Raw genomic sequence first — 20918 nt, forward strand, 5'->3', positions numbered from 1 at the left:
ATCGCTAATTTAGCAAATTAGACTCCAAACAGAATTGATTCAGCTAATTAGATTAAATTCATTATTGTTAAAATGTGTTATATCTGGTTTTATTTGTTGACTAAAAGCTACGAATGTGTAACGCAGTTCTAAAAAAAGCTAATCGAAGCTGAATTTTAAATCACCTGCTGTGACTAGACAGCTAGCTATTAGGCTAACAATCTTGCAAAATTGGTCCTAAGTGAGAGTGAACGGAGAGACTCAGTCTGATGTAGTAAACGTGAATGGACGGTCACGGGTTGTGAATAGCGCACAAAGATAATGCAGTTGGACCCATTCGTGTCATTTTGTCTTGTGTGTATTCGTTTTTTATTTCTATACTTGTAAGAAACCTTCATGGACATACAGCCCTTGACTCTTAAACCTGTGTAGAAGGGAGGATAGGCCAAAATCTCCTCTTTGTCCAGTGGTGTCCTCACAAGTCTCAAACCCATGTTGTAGTACAGGAGCAACACTTTCAGAGCTTGTTTTTTGTCTTTGGAGGACATTGAATTGACTCACTGTGCATCCATTCCCAACCCTAACCTTAACTATGACCACTACATGCCTAACCTAACCCACCCGACACTGAACCAAAAACTAAGTCTTCACCGTAAAACCAAGGTTTACCTTGAGGGAACCGGCTTTTTGTCCCCACAACATGAGAGCGTGAGGGAGGCTTCATATCCACTTTAATGTGACTGATACAACACGTCTGATGATCGTGAAGCAGAGTCAGCTTCATGAGTGTGAACAGCTTCTGTTTTCCTCCTTCTTACGTCGTATTTTGTGTTTGTTTACTTCTAGAAGACGTGTGCTCTGTTGTTTCAATGATTTGATGTAACTATGTGCCTGACCTGTTCAGACATGTTGTGGTTTTCCACTCTCATGCAGTGTGAGCGCCTCAGTGATGAGGCTCAGGACTGAAGGCACGCTGCCACCTAGTGGGGCTTTGTGTGCATTACAAGATGTGGAGTCCAGGTTTTAATGGAGAGAAACGTTTTGTTGAATGTTTCCTTTATTTTTTGAGCTGTAGATTTCACCTTTTACCCCTTAAAAGTGTGAATTTAATCGCAAATATCCCAAAGGTTTTTCATTTTCTTGAAAGACGTTATTCTTGTGCAGTCCGTGTCTCTTGGTGTTCGTTCATAAAAGCCTTCTGAGGTGAGGGAAGTGAAAGGTTACCTCTGCTGAAAGCCACTCATTTGAATGCTGTGTCAACTTTTATCAACAGGTATGCAGGATGGATGTATTCTATATCGGTCAAGAGTATTTTTATCACTGGGAATAAATTATTTGTGTTAGTTTTTGTGTTTGTGTGTCCTGCATCACATCAGAGTCAAAGCTCGAATTCATTAAGCATGAGCACGGCCACGCCCAGGAGTGTAACACCTACACACATCACCTTCATGTCACGAGCTGGACACAGATACTTTATCACTTCAGGTGACATCTGGCTACTTTGACATGTGAACCCATCATTTCTCTCCTTTAAGCTCTGCTTTGGTCTCCACCGCCTCCGGTTAGGACATCTGGCTCTTCAGCTGTGTGTTCTGCTCTCTTCACCAGCTGTTTGGAGCTGAATCCTTTGCAACAACAATTAAACACAACCCAGAAACCCACTCAACGAGGAAATGTTAAAACAGCACAAATGGTTTATTTTGATTTCACAAGCGGACGCCTGATTCTTATTACACAGCTATAATCCACGAAACTGCCGTCAAGTTGACCCAACAGGTTTTCATCATTTTTTGAACTCAGCTGTGGTGTTTGCTGTTCCACACCGACCACTTTGATCACGCACACACAACACTGTTAACACCACAGAGCCACAGCTTCAAGACGGCGGGTTTGGCCGATGCTCAGTGATGATGTGATCGCGTTTGATGGCGACGTGAACGTGAAGTGAGGCTGGTTAAACGGTGAATTATGAAGCAGCAGAGCGGCTCAGTGTCGGTACAAAATGCAGTTGAGTGCAGTGAGACGAGGAAACAAAACTAGATAAACCAGAGATCAAAGACACGCACGCACAGGCAGCTTTTAAACGTCCTCCACACGAACAAAATGTTTTGTCAGTCGAACCAGAGACGGCTCCTCTGGGAGATGGATTTGGGGATTCTGGTCATTTTGGGTAAAATTGTTTTAAAAAGAAAAAATGAAGCCGCAGATGACTGAAGGCCGAACCAGAAGGTCTTCCCACAGTGAAAAAGTCACTCCTGGATACTAATATAAATAAGTACTCGCAAAAACAGATTTCTTATACACATCGCACGACGCTTTGCAGCGGACATGTTTTCTGGTATAATTAATAACTCGTATCAGGATCATTTCTAATCAGCCACATGCAAATCCTCCACCAACAAACGCACCGGCCGTCCCTGGTACAACTGACAAATGAACTCTTCTCTGTGGATGTAAAGCCTTTGACGGACGAACTGGAATCATCCATCGTGAAATGATAAAAGGAATTTACACAAAATAAAAACAGATGTAACGCAGGATCACGTCATCGAGTCATAAAGGCTAATAAAACCGCTGCAGCTGAAATACACGTTACAGCCAAACCAGCTACTTTCTTCATATATTACAATTTCTATCATACAAATGTTAAAAACAAGAGGAGGGTAACGCTTCACATCTGCCTTCGGACGAGAACTGTAATCACTCAGTTTATTGAAAATCTACATTTATTTCATCTTCTTCTGAATTCACTTTACCGAACGCAGTATTTAGAATTCTATTCTACTGCTTGAAATACTTTTCACTGGACTAGTACACTGCAAAAAGGCAGCTGCAAAGTGTTACCAAATACACACTCGTAAAAAGACCATGGGTATTCATAAAAAATGTGCTTTTTTCTCTCTGCAGGGGGAGCTGTGTCTGAATGAAACCACGTCTGTTACAAAACAGCCCAACAAACCTAAAGCTAGACGCACAAACAGTCAGTTTGGACGTGCTTGTTCATCGTGTTACTGCAGTAACTCATGAGTATGACAGAGTACGACAGAGTATGACAGCAGTACCAGCAGTACCAGCAGTACCAGCAGTACCAGCAGTACCAGCAGTACGGCCAAACTTACACTGCCCGTTATCACAACATTAACCCTGTTTTAAAACGTTACTTTGGATCACCACACAGACAGACACGCACACTCATAACGTAGTGAAATCATCTCTCTCACACACACACACACACACACACACACACACACACACACACACACACACACACACACACACACACACACACACACACACACACGTCATTACAGTCTCTCCCATTGACTTGAATGCAGCTTTGGCAGAGTGTTTTAGTGGCAGTGGGAAAGCGAAGCAGGTGACAGCGAACGCATCACGACACTCTTCGGATATTTCACTAGTTTTTAAAGTACCACAACAAATATGACAGACAATCCTCACGACAGCGCTTCAACACTACGGACTAAAGGGCACTGCGATACACTAAAAGAAGTTAATCACGTCAAGTATCAGTACAACAGCAGGGCCGAGGAAAGGCTTTGAGCAGCGTCACGTGCTAAATATTTCATTTATGACACCACTTTCAAACCAGTCTCCTTTTTGTTGAAAGAAATCTGATTTTTTTTTATGTGACGTGCGTTTTGTTCCGAACAGATCTGCCTTCACACGCTTTAAGGCTCGTCGTAGACGATTAAGCTGATGTACGTTCAGGGCTTAACACCTGAAACACAGACGGCGTCGCTGAGTTAAAAGTGAGCAGATGACCAAGCTGCCTAAAGCCTCTGTCTGACCAAACAGTCTCCGGAAGTAAGAAACTCAACTCAGGAACCAAACAGTCCCTGTTTGCATGTTCCAGGGTGAGAGCCCGTCTGCGAGTGTTTGTTTGCTGCTGTTTTAGCTCCTCGAATCGATGAGTGAATAAAGTTTTGTTTCTCTGAAGCACATGCTCACATGTTCTGTCTTTATTTTGATTTTCCAAACTTGATTCAAAGCAGACTAAGTGACTTTAGCATCAGAGAACACTGACATCAGACGTCTCCCATCCAAACACTATTCACACTCACTGAAGGCCTCCTACTGTACGCTGTAACAGCCTCCAGGCTCCGGGCATCCAAACCAGGAGCCACCGTAAGGTACCACGAGGGCTTCTCGCAGGCCAGGAAACTCAACCTAGGAAATAAATGGTGACTATTCTCCACCCTGCCTGACAACCACTTCAACGTGTCTACACTTCATCAGCCTCTGACAACTCTGTCTGTCTGTCTGCCAACAGGACAGGGATACACAGTGGCCAGTTCATGGATTTACAGACACAGAGTCCTCAGAGACCTCAACACTGTGACCAGAGGGACCAATCACCTGAAGGATCATGAGGGAGCTGGGACAGGACAACAACCTACAGCTGGGACCAACTGTGCTGACTATTTACAGAAGCTGCAACGAAAAGAAAACATGAAACAGCTGTTTGTATTTTCAAAAAGATGCACGAGTGTATCACACAGACCTCTGAACACTGAGCTGGGACAAACCAGAGGACAGTGTGTCCAACACCTACTCTGAAGACAAGTGAAAGTCTTATGAGCTCTGAGTACATGTATGACAGCATCATGTGTATTACAGATGTTACGATGTGAATCTCAAGTGCGAACGAAACATCCTGGAAGGACTTTCAAGAGGAAAAATCCACTTTTAACATCAAACCAACCGAAATGGAAAACTAGCCAAACAAAACGAGACGCTGGATGTCGTGTCGAGTTATTTCCAGAAGCAGAAAATGAAAGAAACTCAAGATGGTTGGAAAGGTTTTAGCATCAATTCCTCAGAACCAAAGACATCAGGAAATCTAAGTGAAGCAGAAGATGAATGATGTTATCGCAGTGAGTAAAACGAGTGGATGTGTCCTTCAAGGTATCAGCCTGTCCAAACACTACAGAATCAGCAATACACTTTCTGCTTTTACAAAGGAGACGAGGGACGTCCTCTGTTACGTCTCTGTGCTTTTTGTCATCGGTGGTCCACGGGTTGTTTTTTTTTCTTTTGGGTGGCGAGGAATGGCTTCCACGCTAAAAACACTCATTTGTTGTGAGTTAGACTGAGTGACTGGACAGCGAGTGAAAGTCCTTCGTCTCTCCTGTCCCACAGTGTGAGGGAGGACAGACCTCAGGGACCTTTAAGAGACAAATACTGACCTCCTGTGGACTCAAAAGACGGCTGTTAAAAGTACATGTGACGAGTGTTCACAGACAAAAAGAAGCATGAAATCTAAACTTTTTAAAAAGCCGCCTTTTCGGCCCGCAGGATGTGAGCGTCTGCTGCTCCGAAGACAGAGTCTGGCTGGAGTTTCACTGTGAGGTGACGGGAGGACGAGGACGAGGAGGAGGTGCAGGTCATTTCTCCTGCAGCAGGGCGGGGATGTTGATGTTCCAGCCGATGGCCTGCCGGTCGAAGCCGCAGGTGAACAGGTTGCAGGAGGTGTTGTCTTCACACCAGGCGGAGCAGCACACCATGCGCCGGTGACCCTGAACCAGGACAGACAGCACAGCAGCTCAACACTGAGGACGGGACACGGGACGCGTCACGTGTCCTCGTGACAACATACGGTCTTGAGTTTTTCGCTGATTATTACAAATATGAGCTTTTGCAAATACAAAGTCTTTGGTGCTCGTGTGCATTTCAGCTTTCAGACCAAGAGGAAACACAAAAACTCTTGACTTGACCAGAGGAAGACGAGAGCATGTTAAAGGTCTGAACTGTAAACAGCTGTCTGAACAGCTAAATCTGTGCTCAACACGATGGTCAGCCATTTAAAATCTAATGTTTGGTGGATTTTATGTCAATTAGAACAAAAGCAAACAAATCAAAATATTATCGAAGAAAGAACAGAAGTTTAAGGCTTTGACACGAATAGAATCAGTAACTAAAGCGCCGACTCACCTGCCTGTTGCTTCGTGGGAGTCGAGCCAGCCGCACCCCGGACATGTCGAACAGCCGGACCTGCCGATTGTCGTGAGGAAGAGCGATGATTTTCTGGTTGACCGACACGCTGATCCTGGACAGAACGACCGTGCAGGGTGAAAGCGCACACCGACATGAATTATGATCAATCATTTGTAACAATTTCCAAGAGAAAGAACCTTTTTTTGCTACTTTACACGTCTGGAACAGTCAACATATTTATGGTTAACATTTTGCTAATATCCACTACACCTGTGCAAATATCCTGTTTTTACAAAATGCCGAAGGAAAGACTTTCAGCGACGGTTATTTCAAAGAATCCTCAGCTGTTTGCTGTTATGGTGAAAATGACATTATTATACATGATCTGTTCATCAGCTGTGCAGAACGGAGCATTTAGCTTCTTCTGCATGTTCGTCACTGTGAATACAAACAGCACAAATTTCACAAGTGATTTGATGCAGCTCGCAGACCTGTTGACCGCCGAGTCTGTGCGGATGGTCGCAATGGGCGACCTCATGTTCTTCAGGTCCCACACTTTGACGGTTCGGTCGTCGCTGCCGGACACCACGTTGTCTCCCACCGTGAACACAGCGGACGTCACCGTGCTGCGGAGGACCAGACAGCAGCTTTGTTTGGACAGATGGAGAGGAAGCGAGGACGCAACAATCTGATCTGCTTCTATTATCAAGACCTTTTCTTTCCTCTCGCTTTTGCTCAGATAGATATTCATTTTAAAACATACTGTATAAAAGACATTCAATGTGTGTGCGTGTGTGTATTTGTGTGTGTGCGTGTGTGTTTCAGACAGACTCAGTGTGTCCCTGGAACACGTTGACAGAGTGGATGGACGGGTCTCTGAAGTCCCACAGTCTGAAGGTGGTGTCTCTGGATGAGGTGACCACCAGGCGCTGGGTGGGGTGTGTGCAGCAGTGGGTCAGCTCCTGGTCATGACCTGTACGCACACGCACACACACACACACGCACACACGCACGCACGCACGCACGCACGCACGCACGCACGCACACACACACACAGTGTAAGCACAGAGAATTTTTTTTTTTTCCATAACTTCCCTGTTTTTAATTGTCTATCATCTCTTCTTCTACAACCCTGATGCCACTAAAATTGTGAATTTTTATTTACATTTTACTCAGCATCTCAACTCTTTTAGAGCATCTTTGACGCTGAATCCCTCCCAGCTCCAAGGTGGTCAGAGTTTGACCTTTGACCTCCTTTTTAAGAGTGGGTGTGTCATTATTGCCAAAAGTGATCCCCTGAAAACAAATGTGTCCTCTGAGAATATTAAGCATCATTCTACACTCTTGACTTCAGTCTACTTCCTGTCTGAAAGTAATATCTGTGTAAAGGGTAAAACAAGCAGAATAAGGTTCAGAGGCGACAGGCACTGTCGACTGACACACTCAGTCTCCAACAGAACGTTATTGCTGTCAGGCTTGTTACCTACCGGTGAGCGAGTGGACCAGCTCTGAGGTCTCCACGTCGTACAGGTTGGCGGCTCGGTCCCAGGATGCCGTCACAACCTGTTTGCCCCCCACCAGCCAATCAGCAGCGATCACCACGCCCTGATGGCTGCGTAGAGTGGTGGTCGCCACACGGACAGAGGGACAGTCGTTTGGACCCTCGACCTCGCCGTCGGCCTCGTCTTTGTCCGAAAAGTCCACGTCGTCTTCGCAGGGCGTCTGTTGCTGTCGGGGAGGGGAGGGACGAAGGAGTTCAGAGCCAAACAACTCAAACCACATCAGAAACTCAGAGTCGCGCTGCTGTCGATGCTTACGCTGATATCAGCAACAGGCTGCGGGGTCGGCAGCTGCACCATGTACCTCCAGATGTGAGCCGTCTGGTCTCCAGAGGCTGAGGAGGAGGAAGACGAGGCAGAGAGACGATCAGAGTAAAGACAGCCCTCCTAAAACATCTCAGGACAGTGTGTGTGTCTTCATCTGGAGCTCTTTCCAGGTGAGGAGGTTGGCTCTCATTTGGACAGGTGCGAGTTGATTGAGGGACAATTGTGCAGATGTTTTGGGACAGCAGGATTTCTTTGTGAGAGCGCTGCACCTGCTATCGCCGAGGGTTTTAAGGATGTTTTCTGAGTTTTGGCTCATTACCTGTTAGAGCCATCTGTTCAGTGGGGTGGAACTTGATGGAGTTGACTGTGGAGGCAGAAACATACACGCATTATGTCACATTATAACAGACACTGTTCATACAGTGCTTGTGCTGTATTTCTAATACTGAGTGCTGGAGACTTCAGCAGGTTGTCGTGTTACAAAACCCACCTAAGGGGTCAGTATTAGTTAGTTCTCTGTCTATGCGCACAGTGGATTTAATTAGACTTCTAATTGTAAATAGACTGTACAGTTCTGACTGTACCTGATCCTTGATGGCCCGTATATTTCAGGAGGCATTTCCCCGTCTCAATGCTCCACAGCATCGCAGTGTGGTCTGTTCAGACACATTTATGGATACAAACAGGGACAAAACTTAGATCTGAAGCGTTCTCACTATGTCACTATCATCACGCATGCATCATGTATACAGTGTTCCAGTTTCTGACATTAAATCAGTATGAACAGCATGGAAACCAGGAACGCTGACAACAGCAGGTGCAGAGAGTAGAACAGTGAGACGCGTTGAAGACAAAAGATTAAGTGAAAGCAAACGGAGAGATGGAAGTGAGCGGCGTACCTGCAGACGCAGTGCCGAGCACCACAGGCTGAGTCCTGGTGACGCTCAGGTCCCAGATGCCGTCTCTGTGGCCGACGTACTCTCTGACCAGCTGGCACACCGCTCTGGACGTGGTGGCTTTGAAACTCGACACAATCTGACGCCAACATCAAAGTCTCGTTAACGCAGAAGGAAATCACAGCCGTGAACTGAACCTTGCAGGGTTCCTACACCTTTTTCTTCTTAAAAAAGCGTAAAATAGTAGGTAATAGTGGGTAAAATTGAGGAGAGCAGATTGACACTGGGGTGGATTAAGAGCGTTACATGACTTTACATGCTAAAGGTAAGTTTAATACAATAAAATATGGTTTATAGCATCTAGGTTTCCCACACTTTTTGCTTATTTTAAAGGTCCAGACTTCTGCAGAGCGGTGTAGGAACCCTGGTCTGGTAGAGGGAGGAAGCAGAACTGAGGAGGAGCTCAGCAGGGTCCTTGTAGTACGCCAGGGTGAGAAGCTTTGGGTGGAAACAGCGTTACTCATATCAGTCCTGGGTTCAAGAGGTTTCACCAAAAAGGCTTTTTGGGGTATTTGTTTTAAGCTTGGTCGGGGTTATTGGATGCCCCACCAATCAATGACCAGTCAACCCAGATCTGCTATCAACACAAATGCAGACACGTAAGTATCGGGACAGGATTACCATGGAGGCAAAACCGGAATAAAGAAAGAGAAATCCAGAACGGGGAAGAGGGGGCAAAAATACTGCGTTATGTTCAGGCAGAAGAAACTGATCAGTAGTTATTATCAGCTGTATTAAGTTTGGACAAAGTGTTTACATTAAAGATGGGGATGATACAAACTGGACTCTTGGTTCGTTTTGGACACAGACCACTAAATAAGTTCCAACTGTAAAGAAGCAGGAGAGCATAAAGAAGAGCATCATTCAAGTGAAAAACAAGGACGTCGAACAGAGCATTTCCCTCAGAACATCGATAAATGATGGCCAAAATAAAACACAACAGACACTGAAGATGAGGACAATACCACTGGGAACCAGTTGATGCTGGTTGTTAGCGAGCAGCAGTAAAAAATAAACCCCATCAAGCACTATGCTCCACAAATGTACAACAGTCTGTCTTATCTATATTCAATCTAACAGTTAAGGTGGGTCATTTAATGCAAATGCAGTGTGAACATTAGTTGAAAGCTGTGTGTCTGAATGATGATGAATCCAGAACTAGTTCAGCTGGAACTTTAAACAGAAGCAACAGGGACTGGAAGGCTGAAGGAAACGCAAAGCGCCGCAAAATAAGCTTGAAATACCGAGCCGAGCAGTTAATGCTCTACGGTTTGTAGCCTCAGTGTGCAGTCTGCTGGAGCCGCATCAAGATTTCACTTGTTTTACAATCAGTTTCACTTGAACAGGATGGAATTTCACATCAATATGTGTGGAAACAACTTTAGTTAAGGGAACAGTTGAAGAAGTTAGCACTTATAATCCACATGATAAACTGTCACACTGGCTGACCTCAGCTTGGCACTGACACAGGGAGGTTGATCAGCAAATTTGAGGTAATTGACCCTTTAAAGCCGCAATATCTGAATAACCCCTGTTAACAGATACAGCCAGCGAGGCATCAAGCATTCGAATCACAGTGAAAGTCAGTGTTAATCTTTGAATAAAAGCGAAATGTGATGCGGCACTTTTCAGCAGACCACACACTGTGCCTGAATTGAACAATGATCTAAAGCAGCCAACAAACGCTCGTCCACCTTGAGGATTTTATTAATCAAGGGGCAAAAAGCATTTGGAGGGAACGGCTGCTTCATGTTAAAGATGTCTCCACAGTGTACCAGTATGTGAAAACCGACAAGGAGCTAAATCAAAACCAAGGAGGTGCAACTGAAAAAGCCTGTTAGTGAGATAATAAAGTCGTGTTTTTATCTCACACAGAAACTGATAGAAAAGCTCAAACTCCTACATTTGAATGACCAAGTCTCTTGGGGAGGGAGTGTCGACCCCCTGGCTGGGCTGTTCATGCATATTGGCACACAAGGGGAGAAATCAAAAAGTTACCCATGAGTCTCCACCCCACAACTCCCAGCTGGTTACGCTGAAGTTGCGAGATCCACCTACTCTGGCGTGGCAAGAGTTTGAACGCGGCTACGAGCAAAGAGGTGGAAAAGACAGCAGTTCTTCTCTTGAACATTCAAAAGACATGTGACGGTACACTGACGAGCACTTCCATATGAACAGCAATGGCTTCCAAGTTTCTACGTGATTATTCCTTTTTATTGCACCAACCAAAAACAAATAAATAAAACAGCATTTACCTTGCTTGTGGAAGCCTTGTAGGTCGTCTTCAGCTTCTGTGACAGCTGGCTGGTGCTGTGACTCGCTGTGGATCGCCAGAAACGAGTGAGAAACACAGTGAATAAATAGCAAAAAGAAGATGAGGTGAGCACGGCAAAGCATCACTGCATACAAATGGCTGTGTTCGTAAACCTGAGGGGAAAGGAGAGACGTGTCTCACCTTTTGTTTTCAGCGCTCCTTTGGCTAAATCTGCCCCTTCGAAAGTCTGCCCCTCTGCAGCCAAGCGATCGTTGAGCGTTTCGATTTCTCTGCGTACTGACAGTCAAAAAAGTCGCGGGTTAAAGGACTGACAGCGATCAGACCAGCCACAGCGGTAACTTCTGCACTGATCATGGAGGTGTCGACACAGGTTTCCCTGCCATCAACGCCGCCGTGATCAGACCAAGTTACCTGCCATGTAAGAGCAGAAGCGCTGTGCTGAAGAGTCTTAGAAAGGATGACCAGAGCACTGCTGATTACTGCAAATGTTCAACTGGTATGCCTGTTAGATGGGTTGTCTTTCACAGCGGGAAGAATCTGCTTTGCTGGTTTTCATCTTTTTTTGCTGCTGCTGCTGTTCTGACAGAGCACAGTTTAAAGCGTCAGGACTTACATTCCAGGTTTTCGATGTAGAGGTTTTCAAACTCCCTCTCGATCTGGCTGAACAGGTCCAGCAGATTGCTCCTCAGAGACAGGGGCAGCTTGGAGTCCTGCAGGGAGGCCAAAGCGGAACATGAAACGACATGGAAACGTGGGTTTGACATGGAGGAGAGGAGGACGAGGCTGCGCATGAAGGGCGGCTACAAACACCCATTTCCATTAGCCATTAGCCTAACAATTAGCTTCTCAATCAATCAATTAAAATTTCTCTACAAGTTGTCAGAAAAGACCAAAACACTGAAAAATACCTATTTTAACTCCCCAGAGCCCCCAGACTTAAAATGCTTTGTTTTATCTATATGTATACAAAGCAACATATGCTCCATTGAGTTGATTAATTTATCCTGACATTTGAGAAGATACAACCAGTGAATTTGTCAGTTTTACCTGAAAAAAGGCACATGTGAGGAACAGTACAAAGTGACACCGCTGACATGTCAATCAAAGTCTGCTTAGAGGTGCTAGAAAATAAAAGATAATCAGCCTTTATTTTAAGTTATTAAAGCGCACTGTCAGCTCAACATCAGGGATTTCATTCCTGTAAACACATGTACAAAAGGCCTTTAAAACAATCCTCAAAGTCTCAGCCTGCTAAATAAAAACAGGCCTTAAACTGTAGAGCCGGCTGCTCGAAGAAACTCATCAGACTAGTTTGCATTTACTACAGTAAAAATGACAATAAGTAGCTTAATGTGTCAGTAAGAAAACAAACAATACCACAGTGGGTGTATTAATTTTCACATTTGTATTATTGATTATTAAGCTATCCATCTAAAGCACTTAAAAATAACCATTGATACATTTCCCAGTTCCTTTACAAGAAAAGTGATGAGTCACAGTGCAATACATGTGAGCTTGCTGTGACAGAGTCTGCAGCAAAGACACAAACAGGAAGTGGGCCATCTCTCTACAAAGCCTTGTCCAATCACGATGAAACGGCCTTCTTTGTACCTGAGTGCTGCATACTCTGAACTGCGGCCTGCGGCGATATCTTCTCGAGAAGTCAGTCAAGTGTGCTGTTAGCATTCACAGGCTGAAGCTGGCGGCAGAAAGGTTTGTGCCACGGTGAACGCATCAGGATAAAAGCACAAAAAAACAGGGCAGGCTGCAGCATGGGGGGAGGATGATGATGACATACTGTGTGTATGTTGCACGAGGCCTGGCATGCACTGACAACTTAGGTACAAGCCAGTGTCCAAAAAAGCTGAGACGCCGTGTGCAACATAAATAAAACAGGACGTGATCATCTGCTCAACTGAAAACAGCACAAAGACACCATATCTAATGTTTGACCCCATCAGCTTCGTTGACGAGGTTCACCACTTTGTGAACACATGATTGGACGAAGGAGATTACTGCATGGACTCAGGGACACTTCGTCAAATACTACATGTATACAGTTCAGTATTTCCTCTACATTCATTCAGGAGTGGCGGGCCACCATTCCCAAATCCTAGCCTCCGCTCCTTCAAATGTCTTTTTTTTCTTTTTATTCTCGCAAATACACCACCGCCGCATGTCTCCATCTTTACAGCGGAGTCCGACGTTAATTACCGCGAGAGGCGGCCTTGAAAGTGACATCACGTCAAGACCCCCAGGCACCAGGTCAGAGTCAGAGGAGTGTCGTCCTGGAAAATAGGGCAGCGATTTACCGGAGAAAAAGGACTTATTAGCTTAAGATAACTCATAATATGTTTAACAAGTTAAACAGACATTCGCAAAATACTGATGGCCAGCTAACGTTACGTAACATATCGGTAGCGTCAGGTAATTGGGCCCGGTGCCAACTCAGTGTCGCTAACGTGAGTAAACTAATTGATAGCATTAAGCTAATATCTACACGCCATGACGTAACTGCTGACTGCATTTTTAGATGAGCTTGTTCAAATATTTCTCTAAGAAGAGAAAGACAGCTCATGAAGATGATGCTAGTCAGCAGCGATGTGTCGGTCGGTCGCTCGCTCTCTGTGAGGTGAACGACCGGAGCCTCCTGCCTGCGAGCCGGCGCGAGAGCCGCGTTGGTTTTTCCCCCTCCACTTTTTTCCGTTCAAGCCGCACGTGATTGGTCAACTACATGACGTGTGGTAGCTTCAGTGTGTACGCGCTGAGCAGGAGGGGGAGGAGCGGGGGTTACACACACACACACACACACACACACACACACACACACACACACACACACACACACACACACACACACACACTCAGCCCTTAAATAGCAATTTTCAACTGGCCTTTCAATAAATAGGTTGTAAAAGTAAAATCTGTGACCCTCATGATGGCACTAGAGGAGAGCCATGGGGTCACCAAATATGTGTAAATGTTAGCAGCCTCCACTCTCCTTTCTTGTTTTGTTTTGTTTTTTTAATCCATGGTGGCAGGCATGTGATGTCACTGTGACATCACATTCTGATCTTCCATATTTGGGGCGGGGCAATGATCTTCTTTTAAAAAACATCAAATCACACCAAAGTACTTTGTTCCTGCTGTGCTGTGTTCAAAGCAGTTCTACACACATATAAGGTTAGAACAATTTCACTGCCAGCATATGACCACCTTGACACTTGAGACTGACACACAACAGTTTGCTGTTCAGGCCATATCATTCACAGTTGTATACTGAAGTAGACAGAGACTAAAGCAAGATGTTTTGTTTTCTGAAACGCAAAAAGGATACAGAAAGTCATTTCGACATTTGTGTTGCTGCTGAGGAAACAGGAGGCATCAGGCATGAGAATGCCCAACAGCTCGATAGCCAAGATCTCGAAGAGAAATACAAACGGGTAAAAGCTGACAGAAAAGCAGCTAGAGATTCAAACAAATATCTTCTCAACAAAAAGACCAAAATGTACAATAAACTCAAGCGTCAAAGAGACTTGGAGGAAAAATGTAGGGTTGCTCAAGAAGAAACGGAAAAAATCATCCAAGACAACCACATTCTTGAACAAGAAATTCAAGGAATTCAAGAGCGATTCAAGGACCATCAAGCCTTGGAGGATGAATATCAGGTGAAAAAGACTGAAAACAAGACCTTGAGCAAGCACAAGAATCGGCTGCAGGGCATGGTTCAGGACCTCCAGAAGAAAATCTTCAGGCAAAATCAGTTGGAAGAGAAAATGAAAAGAAAGGAGGAGGAGAATCTAGCCTTGAGCCAGCTCATCACTTACCTACAACAGCAGCATCAGGATTTGACGGAAAAACTTGCAGATGGAACAAGGATGATGGCCGAGCATGCGACACTGAAAGCTGAAAAACTGGAACGCATGGACCTAAAACGCACCCTGCAACGTAGGATCCGGGATATGAACGATGAATATGAAAGAATGACACCTTGGCTTAGACAGTATCATCGGGACAAAGCTCAGCTGAATGAGCTTTACTATGAGAACACTGCCCTCAGGCAGGAATTTAGGTGTCTTCAAATTCATCTCACGCAGAAAGAGTTACGTGAAATGGAGCATAAACACATCACATCTACTGCAGAGACCATCAGCCAAGAGAATTCGGATTTCCAGAACAAAATTCAGAAGCTCCGCCAAGAGCTCCAGAATTTTGGATGTGTTCAGGGAAGATACGAGGAATGTCCACTAACGGCTGTCCTGAGACAAGACACTGGAGGGCTGGACGACAAGGTCCGAGACGAGACAGTTAGGACTGAAGACATTGAAGTCAAGGAAACGAAGGCGGAGGACAGGAGCTTAGATCATGTCCAGCTGCACACTGAGGGGAAGGAGGGGGAGCAGCAGACCCATCAGACCCATCAGTCCCTGTCATCCACAGAAGCTTCTGGACAGACCAGAAAGGTACGAGGGCTGACAAAAATAGCGATGGGAATTTCGGCTGTCTTAAGAGGGGGGAGCCAGCTCCGATTGTTCAAAGAGCTGACTCTAAAAGCTGTTTCGTTCGCAACCGACACATCACTAGGTCTGCTGAACATACAGCTGCACCAATCTAAGCCATGTCTGAATCAACCAGAAGAGAGTTCGGCCTGCGTTGTAGCTTTAGTGTAAGAAACTAAGGCTTCAACCCTGAGTCCTGCTTCCCTCTGTGTTCTCCTGTGGGTTTTCTCCGGGTGCTCCGGTTCGCCCACCTATACAATTACAATCATCAAAAAAAAAACTTCAGCAGTCCACAGGACTGACTATTCTGGACGGAGAACACAGATGTTGTTCATCTAATCTGTTGAAGCCTCTCTCCCAGTTTGTGGGTCACTGCCCCTTGTGATTCAGCTCCCACTGGTACCACTGTTGTCTTCATTCCCCGCATCTTCTCCCTCTTTCAGCCCTCGGTATTTTTCAGGCTTCTTGTGTTCCTACTTCTTGATGTTGCTGTTGTTCGGGATTGCTACGCCTATCACTGCTTTCTTCTATCTGGCAGTTGTACATGCCATAAAGGCATTTTCATTTACAGGGCCCAGTCCTATCTGTTGTAAAGCAAATAGGACCTGGGCACTTATTGAATACATTGCAAGATAAAATAAAAAAATGTTCACTTTTTTCATAATTGCAATCAAAAATAAGGTTATTTATGAAACTAACTTGAAAATATAGAGGTATCTTAAATTGGTTAAGATTAGATCCTACACAAGTGGTAGAGGTTTTAGAGTGACTGTACAAAATAGAATTGGTTATAATTAATACATTACCTAAAAAATTCACAATAGGGGAGGTTTTGCTCATTTTTTTGCATTTGATTTCAACATTTACAATGTTTTCATTTCATTTTAGCCATTCCCCTATTATTTAATGTCTATGTATATATTACAAATATATAGATGGTTGTTAATTTTACATGTTAATTGCTACTGGCGATATGAAGGAATTCAGAAAAATTATTATTATTTTTTTTAAATAAAATATATTTTTTCTTTACCTACAACACATCACTTGGTCAAATTACAAGGACCCTGCAGCGCAGAGCAGAACCTGAACCGGAAAATCTATCAATGTGTCTGAGGTGAAGCTGAAGCATTGCTGCACTAAAGAGGGGCCTACAAGTCCACTACAGCAATGTGACTCATACAAAATGATAGGACATCTTCACAGGATTTGATATTTACTGCAGAGCTCTTTGTTTTAAGTTTTACAAACTGGGCGACACATCTGGGTCTAACAGTGTTATTGAGAGAGAATTTGTGGGAGCAGAAACTAACCAGAAAAAAAAGACTGCAGATGTTTTTTGCAGTTTAACTACAGAACACAACACTAAACCACAGTGATTCATGGTTAGGCTGCACTGAGGAAAACTGCACTCAGGCCTGATGGACACATCCAAATTTCTGCTCGTGTTTGGCAAAAGAAAATGTGAATTCATGTGCCTCTCCAGACAATACTAATATCACAAGTTGACAGTTGGTGGGGCTAATTTTTCAGCCGGGTGTCATTAAACCATTAAAGAAGAAGTGGGGACACACAGATGGCACAAATAAGGAGTGTCAGTGAAACTTCATACAAGGGGAACATGTTTGTGTCGCTCATCTGTCACCATTTTTCTTCTCTGTGTAACCATGATCTTGTGACTCATGTTCACATTTAGGAAACTGGACATTTACTTCCGCTCTCTCTCGCTATCAAAATCTCAGAATGACCGGTTACTGAACTGTCCAATGAACAAGCTCTTTGTGAGTCATGTGATCTTAGGTCACAAGCGCTGATTTATTTGTAACTGGACCGTGTGGATGCAACAGCATCAGATGCAAAACACGGTTGAGTCACTTAAATCTAACAAAACAGACAGCAGGTGTGACTGAACTCACATTTTGAGGTGAAAACATATTCAGATTCAAAATAGAGAAATCACTTTCAGAACCGCCACACAAACCTAAACTACACCAAACCTACACAAATACAGCTAGCTCTAAAGACTACTTGGAGAGTCTTGCTACAGCCTGACACACCTGAAACTTACCTCCAGTCTCATGAAGGACTCCAGATTGTCAGAGGACTGGGACCAAAAGGGACCAGAGTGAAAAAACAGAGTCATGAGGAAGTGAGTACTCTGCTGGCACCATGTTCAGTTAGAAACAGCTTTCACACATGCACTTCAATCCAGACCTTTTCTACACATTAACCAGAGGAGCGATGTGAGATAGTAAATGTCCAGATCAGCTGGAGTAGACATTAAATGGATTTTAAAAGGCAGCTGCCCAGTACAAAGTGTCAAGTCAGAGTGTAGATGGTTCATACTTCTTATGCTCGCCTGCATTTTGCTTTCCACTCTTTGGTTGATATTATGGAAATGCCCAAATACGTGTAGCATTGGTATCAACACAAAAACAGTCAGTGCAGATGAGTCCTCCTCCTGCACGCTCTACCCAGCTGCCACCCTTCACCTCCACCAGAGTCTTCCCAGCAGGTGATGTTGCAGCTGTTGTGGTCCTGCTGTCTACTACATGTGTGAAACCTCCAGATAATGAGACGACATCTTATAATTACTGGAACTGCATGATCATTTGTGTTCAGCTGTATCTTTGCGCTTTCACCTCCCATAAATGTACTGTGGGTCAGAACCAAAGCAAACATTTGTACTTTTCATAGCAGAAGCACAGGTGGAGTTCATCCATCATTAACTTATTATTTACACCTGTGCCTTTGCAGTGGTTGCAGTGTGTTTGGCTTGTGATGGCAGAGTATGAGGCCGTTATCAGGAGGCTGAGGTATTGTTTTTGCTAACCTTACAAACAGCACTTATTACATGTTTTGGCATTGATTAATAGTCGACTTGAGTTGCTGAAACTGTTATTAAGGTCTGTGCTTTGACTCTACAGTAATTCAGATTCCCCTAAATTCTGAGATTTTGTCATTTCAGGTCACAGTCCTGTTAGCATCTGTACAAATTCAGGTTTAACTTATGTCATTTTTACCATAAAAAGCTGGAACTTTCTTCAACTTTAGGGCACAAAAAACATCAAAAAAATAAAAACATCAAAAGTGAATTAAAAAAACTGACTGAAATCAAGTTGTGAGCTTGAAACCAAATAAAATTCATATGGTAAACAGACAATGATATCAGCAGAGCCTGTGGAAACACTGCGTAATGTCTGTCACGGCTCTGGAGGTGCGTGGTCACGCCAGAGAAAACGACTGATGATGTGATCAGTCTGGGCTTTGGGAGTCTGTGCTGCAAACCTGGAGATGTGGAGTCTGAAAACATCCAGTGAAAGACTCCATCGTACTGTGGAATAAGTAGGATGCAGTATTTTGATAATGAACCCTGATAAATAACTTGTATAGATTTTGTTTATCCAGCATCCGAGGAGTAATTCAGTTCCTTGTCATTCCTGAGAACCAGGAACGAGCACCAACAATCTCCCGGTTCCACCTGAGCAAGGTAGAAACGTCTAAGCCAGCTGAATCTGTCTGTCCTTACCACTGGGTTAAAATAACCTTATGGCAATCATGCAGTAATTGTGGCATGGTTAAGCCAGCAACAATACAAACCATTATGTGACCTCTAAATGGGTGCATTAAAACCTAATTGGCTTAGGCTTACAACTAGAGCGCTTATGTGTGCTGACAGCGACAGCAGGACACAGCTAATGGTGACAGACGAGGGAGCGTAGCTGACGCTTCCAGGGGACCACTGACTCTTTCCTTTCTCTGCTTTCTGAGTGTTTCTGTGTGTTTTCACTGTGCAAATGAGCGAGTCATCACCTGTCCCTCCAGCATGTCTCTCTGCAGGCCGGAGCGATCTTGCTCGGTGCTGTTGGTCCTGCGGATCGACAGGCTGTGAGACTTCCTCTTCTGCTTGGCCTGGCGGGCGGCAGCGCTGCTCCCGCTCTCCACCGGCATCCCTCCTTCCAAACCTGATGTCACCTCAGTCTGGAAGTACAAAATCATAGAGAAGGAGGTGACCAGAGAGGAGGAGAACAATTGCTGGTTGAAATAATCTGCGACACTCTGTGGAAAACATAAGACGACTGTGTTGCGCTTGGCTGTGATTGTATTTGGCAGCTTCCATGTGTGAATGTGTGAAATGACAAAGTGAAACAGAGCATGTGGGCTCAATAAGCCCCATGAATGATATAAAAAGGACAAGAGCAGCGAATCGGCACATTTAAATAGGTGGAAATGGGACTGTTGCTTTAGAATTGACTGACAAAATTGTTGGACAGTTTTCCCAGTTCACGGTTTCATCAGTATGTTTCAGACATCATTCAGGGAAATGTATAATGTCCGTGTATCATGATTCATAACACTGAGACTGAAGACAGGAACAGACCTAACAGCTGAGGCAACAATCTTCCAGTTTTAACTGGACTTAAACCAGACTCTAAAACGCAGATTTAAGATTTACAGATTTAAGCATCACATTAAAAGGAATGCAAACCTCAATCTTTGGCATGACACGTGATTTTGATTTCTTCGAAAAGCATACTTCAGGAAGAGAGAGGTCATTCTTACAGATGCTCATATCACAGTAATGACACAAGTAGCTCCAGCTGTCACAAATCTTTGCCCTTGACTTGACACAAGGTCTTCAACGGACTCAAGAATCCGTGTTTTTCTACCACCAGCCGGCCCGTCACCGTCCATGTCTCCCTCTGCTGAATGAAGGAGCTGCCTTGTTGGGCTGTCAGACACCTTGGCTGCTCGGTAACGTTAGTTCCTCTTGCTGACTGTCACTGTGACCCAAGGATGTGAGGGCAATGAAAAAGACATTCAGGAGGCAGTGTGTCGCGGTATATTTAGGGTGAAAATACGCAAAAGGGAAAAACAAGACTGTATAGAAGTCCTTGGCTGTAAGTGAGCGTCAACATTAGCAAGTCTAGACAATGTTAGCCTTGTCACGGCTCAACATAGCTAAGCAGCTAAGCAAAGCTACCGTTATCCCCATTAGCTGACGGTGCCAGGCATGCTAATAGGCTAACGGTAAGACAAGCTTCCCAAACATGGAATCCAACTTACCAGAAAGACTACAAACACGAAGTTTTATCCCGGGATATTGTGGGAAATGCCGCCCTTTGTGTCATTTTCTTCAATGAAGGACAAAGCGACGCAGGTTCTGTCCAGAATCCGTGTTGACAGTTGACGAGCTCCGCTACGTGAAAAAGATAACGAAGCCAATTCCGGCTCGTGGCTTTTCACAATAAAAGTGTGGGAAGTGAACAACGCACCTTAGCCGTTACGTCGCTGCAAACCAAACTCCCTACAAAAACGGTTAGTTTTATATTTTCTTGGGTATTACCAAACGCCAGCACCCAAAATAGTACACTTTAAAAAGGTTTTCATAAACAAATTATATCTTCATATAATTCGGCATATTAAA

General features: G+C 44.4%; 1 protein-coding gene across 4 annotated transcripts; it reads right to left on the minus strand.

Moving 5' to 3' along the window:
- Positions 1-1655: 1655 nt before the first annotated feature.
- On the minus strand, positions 1656-20714 carry LOC139338639 (WD repeat-containing protein 37). 4 transcript variants are annotated; one of them, XM_070973840.1, is made up of 16 exons: positions 20558-20708; positions 19304-19471; positions 17559-17594; positions 11605-11701; positions 11172-11267; positions 10972-11036; positions 10715-10801; positions 8660-8795; positions 8345-8416; positions 8080-8124; positions 7752-7828; positions 7422-7662; positions 6766-6907; positions 6426-6560; positions 5932-6046; positions 1656-5516 (listed from the first exon to the last, which is right to left on the minus strand). In XM_070973840.1, exons 2-16 carry the CDS (start codon positions 19439-19441, stop codon positions 5385-5387), a joined length of 1614 nt encoding a protein of 537 aa, XP_070829941.1. In that variant the 5' UTR covers positions 19442-19471; positions 20558-20708; the 3' UTR covers positions 1656-5384. The 4 variants fall into 4 exon arrangements, with proteins under 4 accessions (XP_070829941.1, XP_070829942.1, XP_070829943.1 ...); XM_070973841.1 differs by lacking the exon at positions 17559-17594; XM_070973842.1 differs by lacking the exon at positions 10715-10801.
- Positions 20715-20918: the final 204 nt, after the last annotated feature.

Source organism: Chaetodon trifascialis, chromosome 11 (assembly GCF_039877785.1).
Source record: "Chaetodon trifascialis isolate fChaTrf1 chromosome 11, fChaTrf1.hap1, whole genome shotgun sequence".
NCBI lineage: Eukaryota > Metazoa > Chordata > Actinopteri > Chaetodontiformes > Chaetodontidae > Chaetodon > Chaetodon trifascialis.

Bases quoted from the DNA above. Each gene is read 5' to 3' on its own strand.
- LOC139338639 (XM_070973840.1), bottom strand. From the start codon at position 19,441: ATGCCGGTGGAGAGCGGGAGCAGCGCTGCCGCCCGCCAGGCCAAGCAG. The intron at 8,417-8,659 runs GTACGCCGCTCA...GTGTCTGAACAG, and splicing joins GCTCGGCACTGCGTCTGCAG to ACCACACTGCGATGCTGTGG. The intron at 8,125-8,344 runs GTACAGTCAGAA...CTGCCTCCACAG, and splicing joins TACGGGCCATCAAGGATCAG to TCAACTCCATCAAGTTCCAC.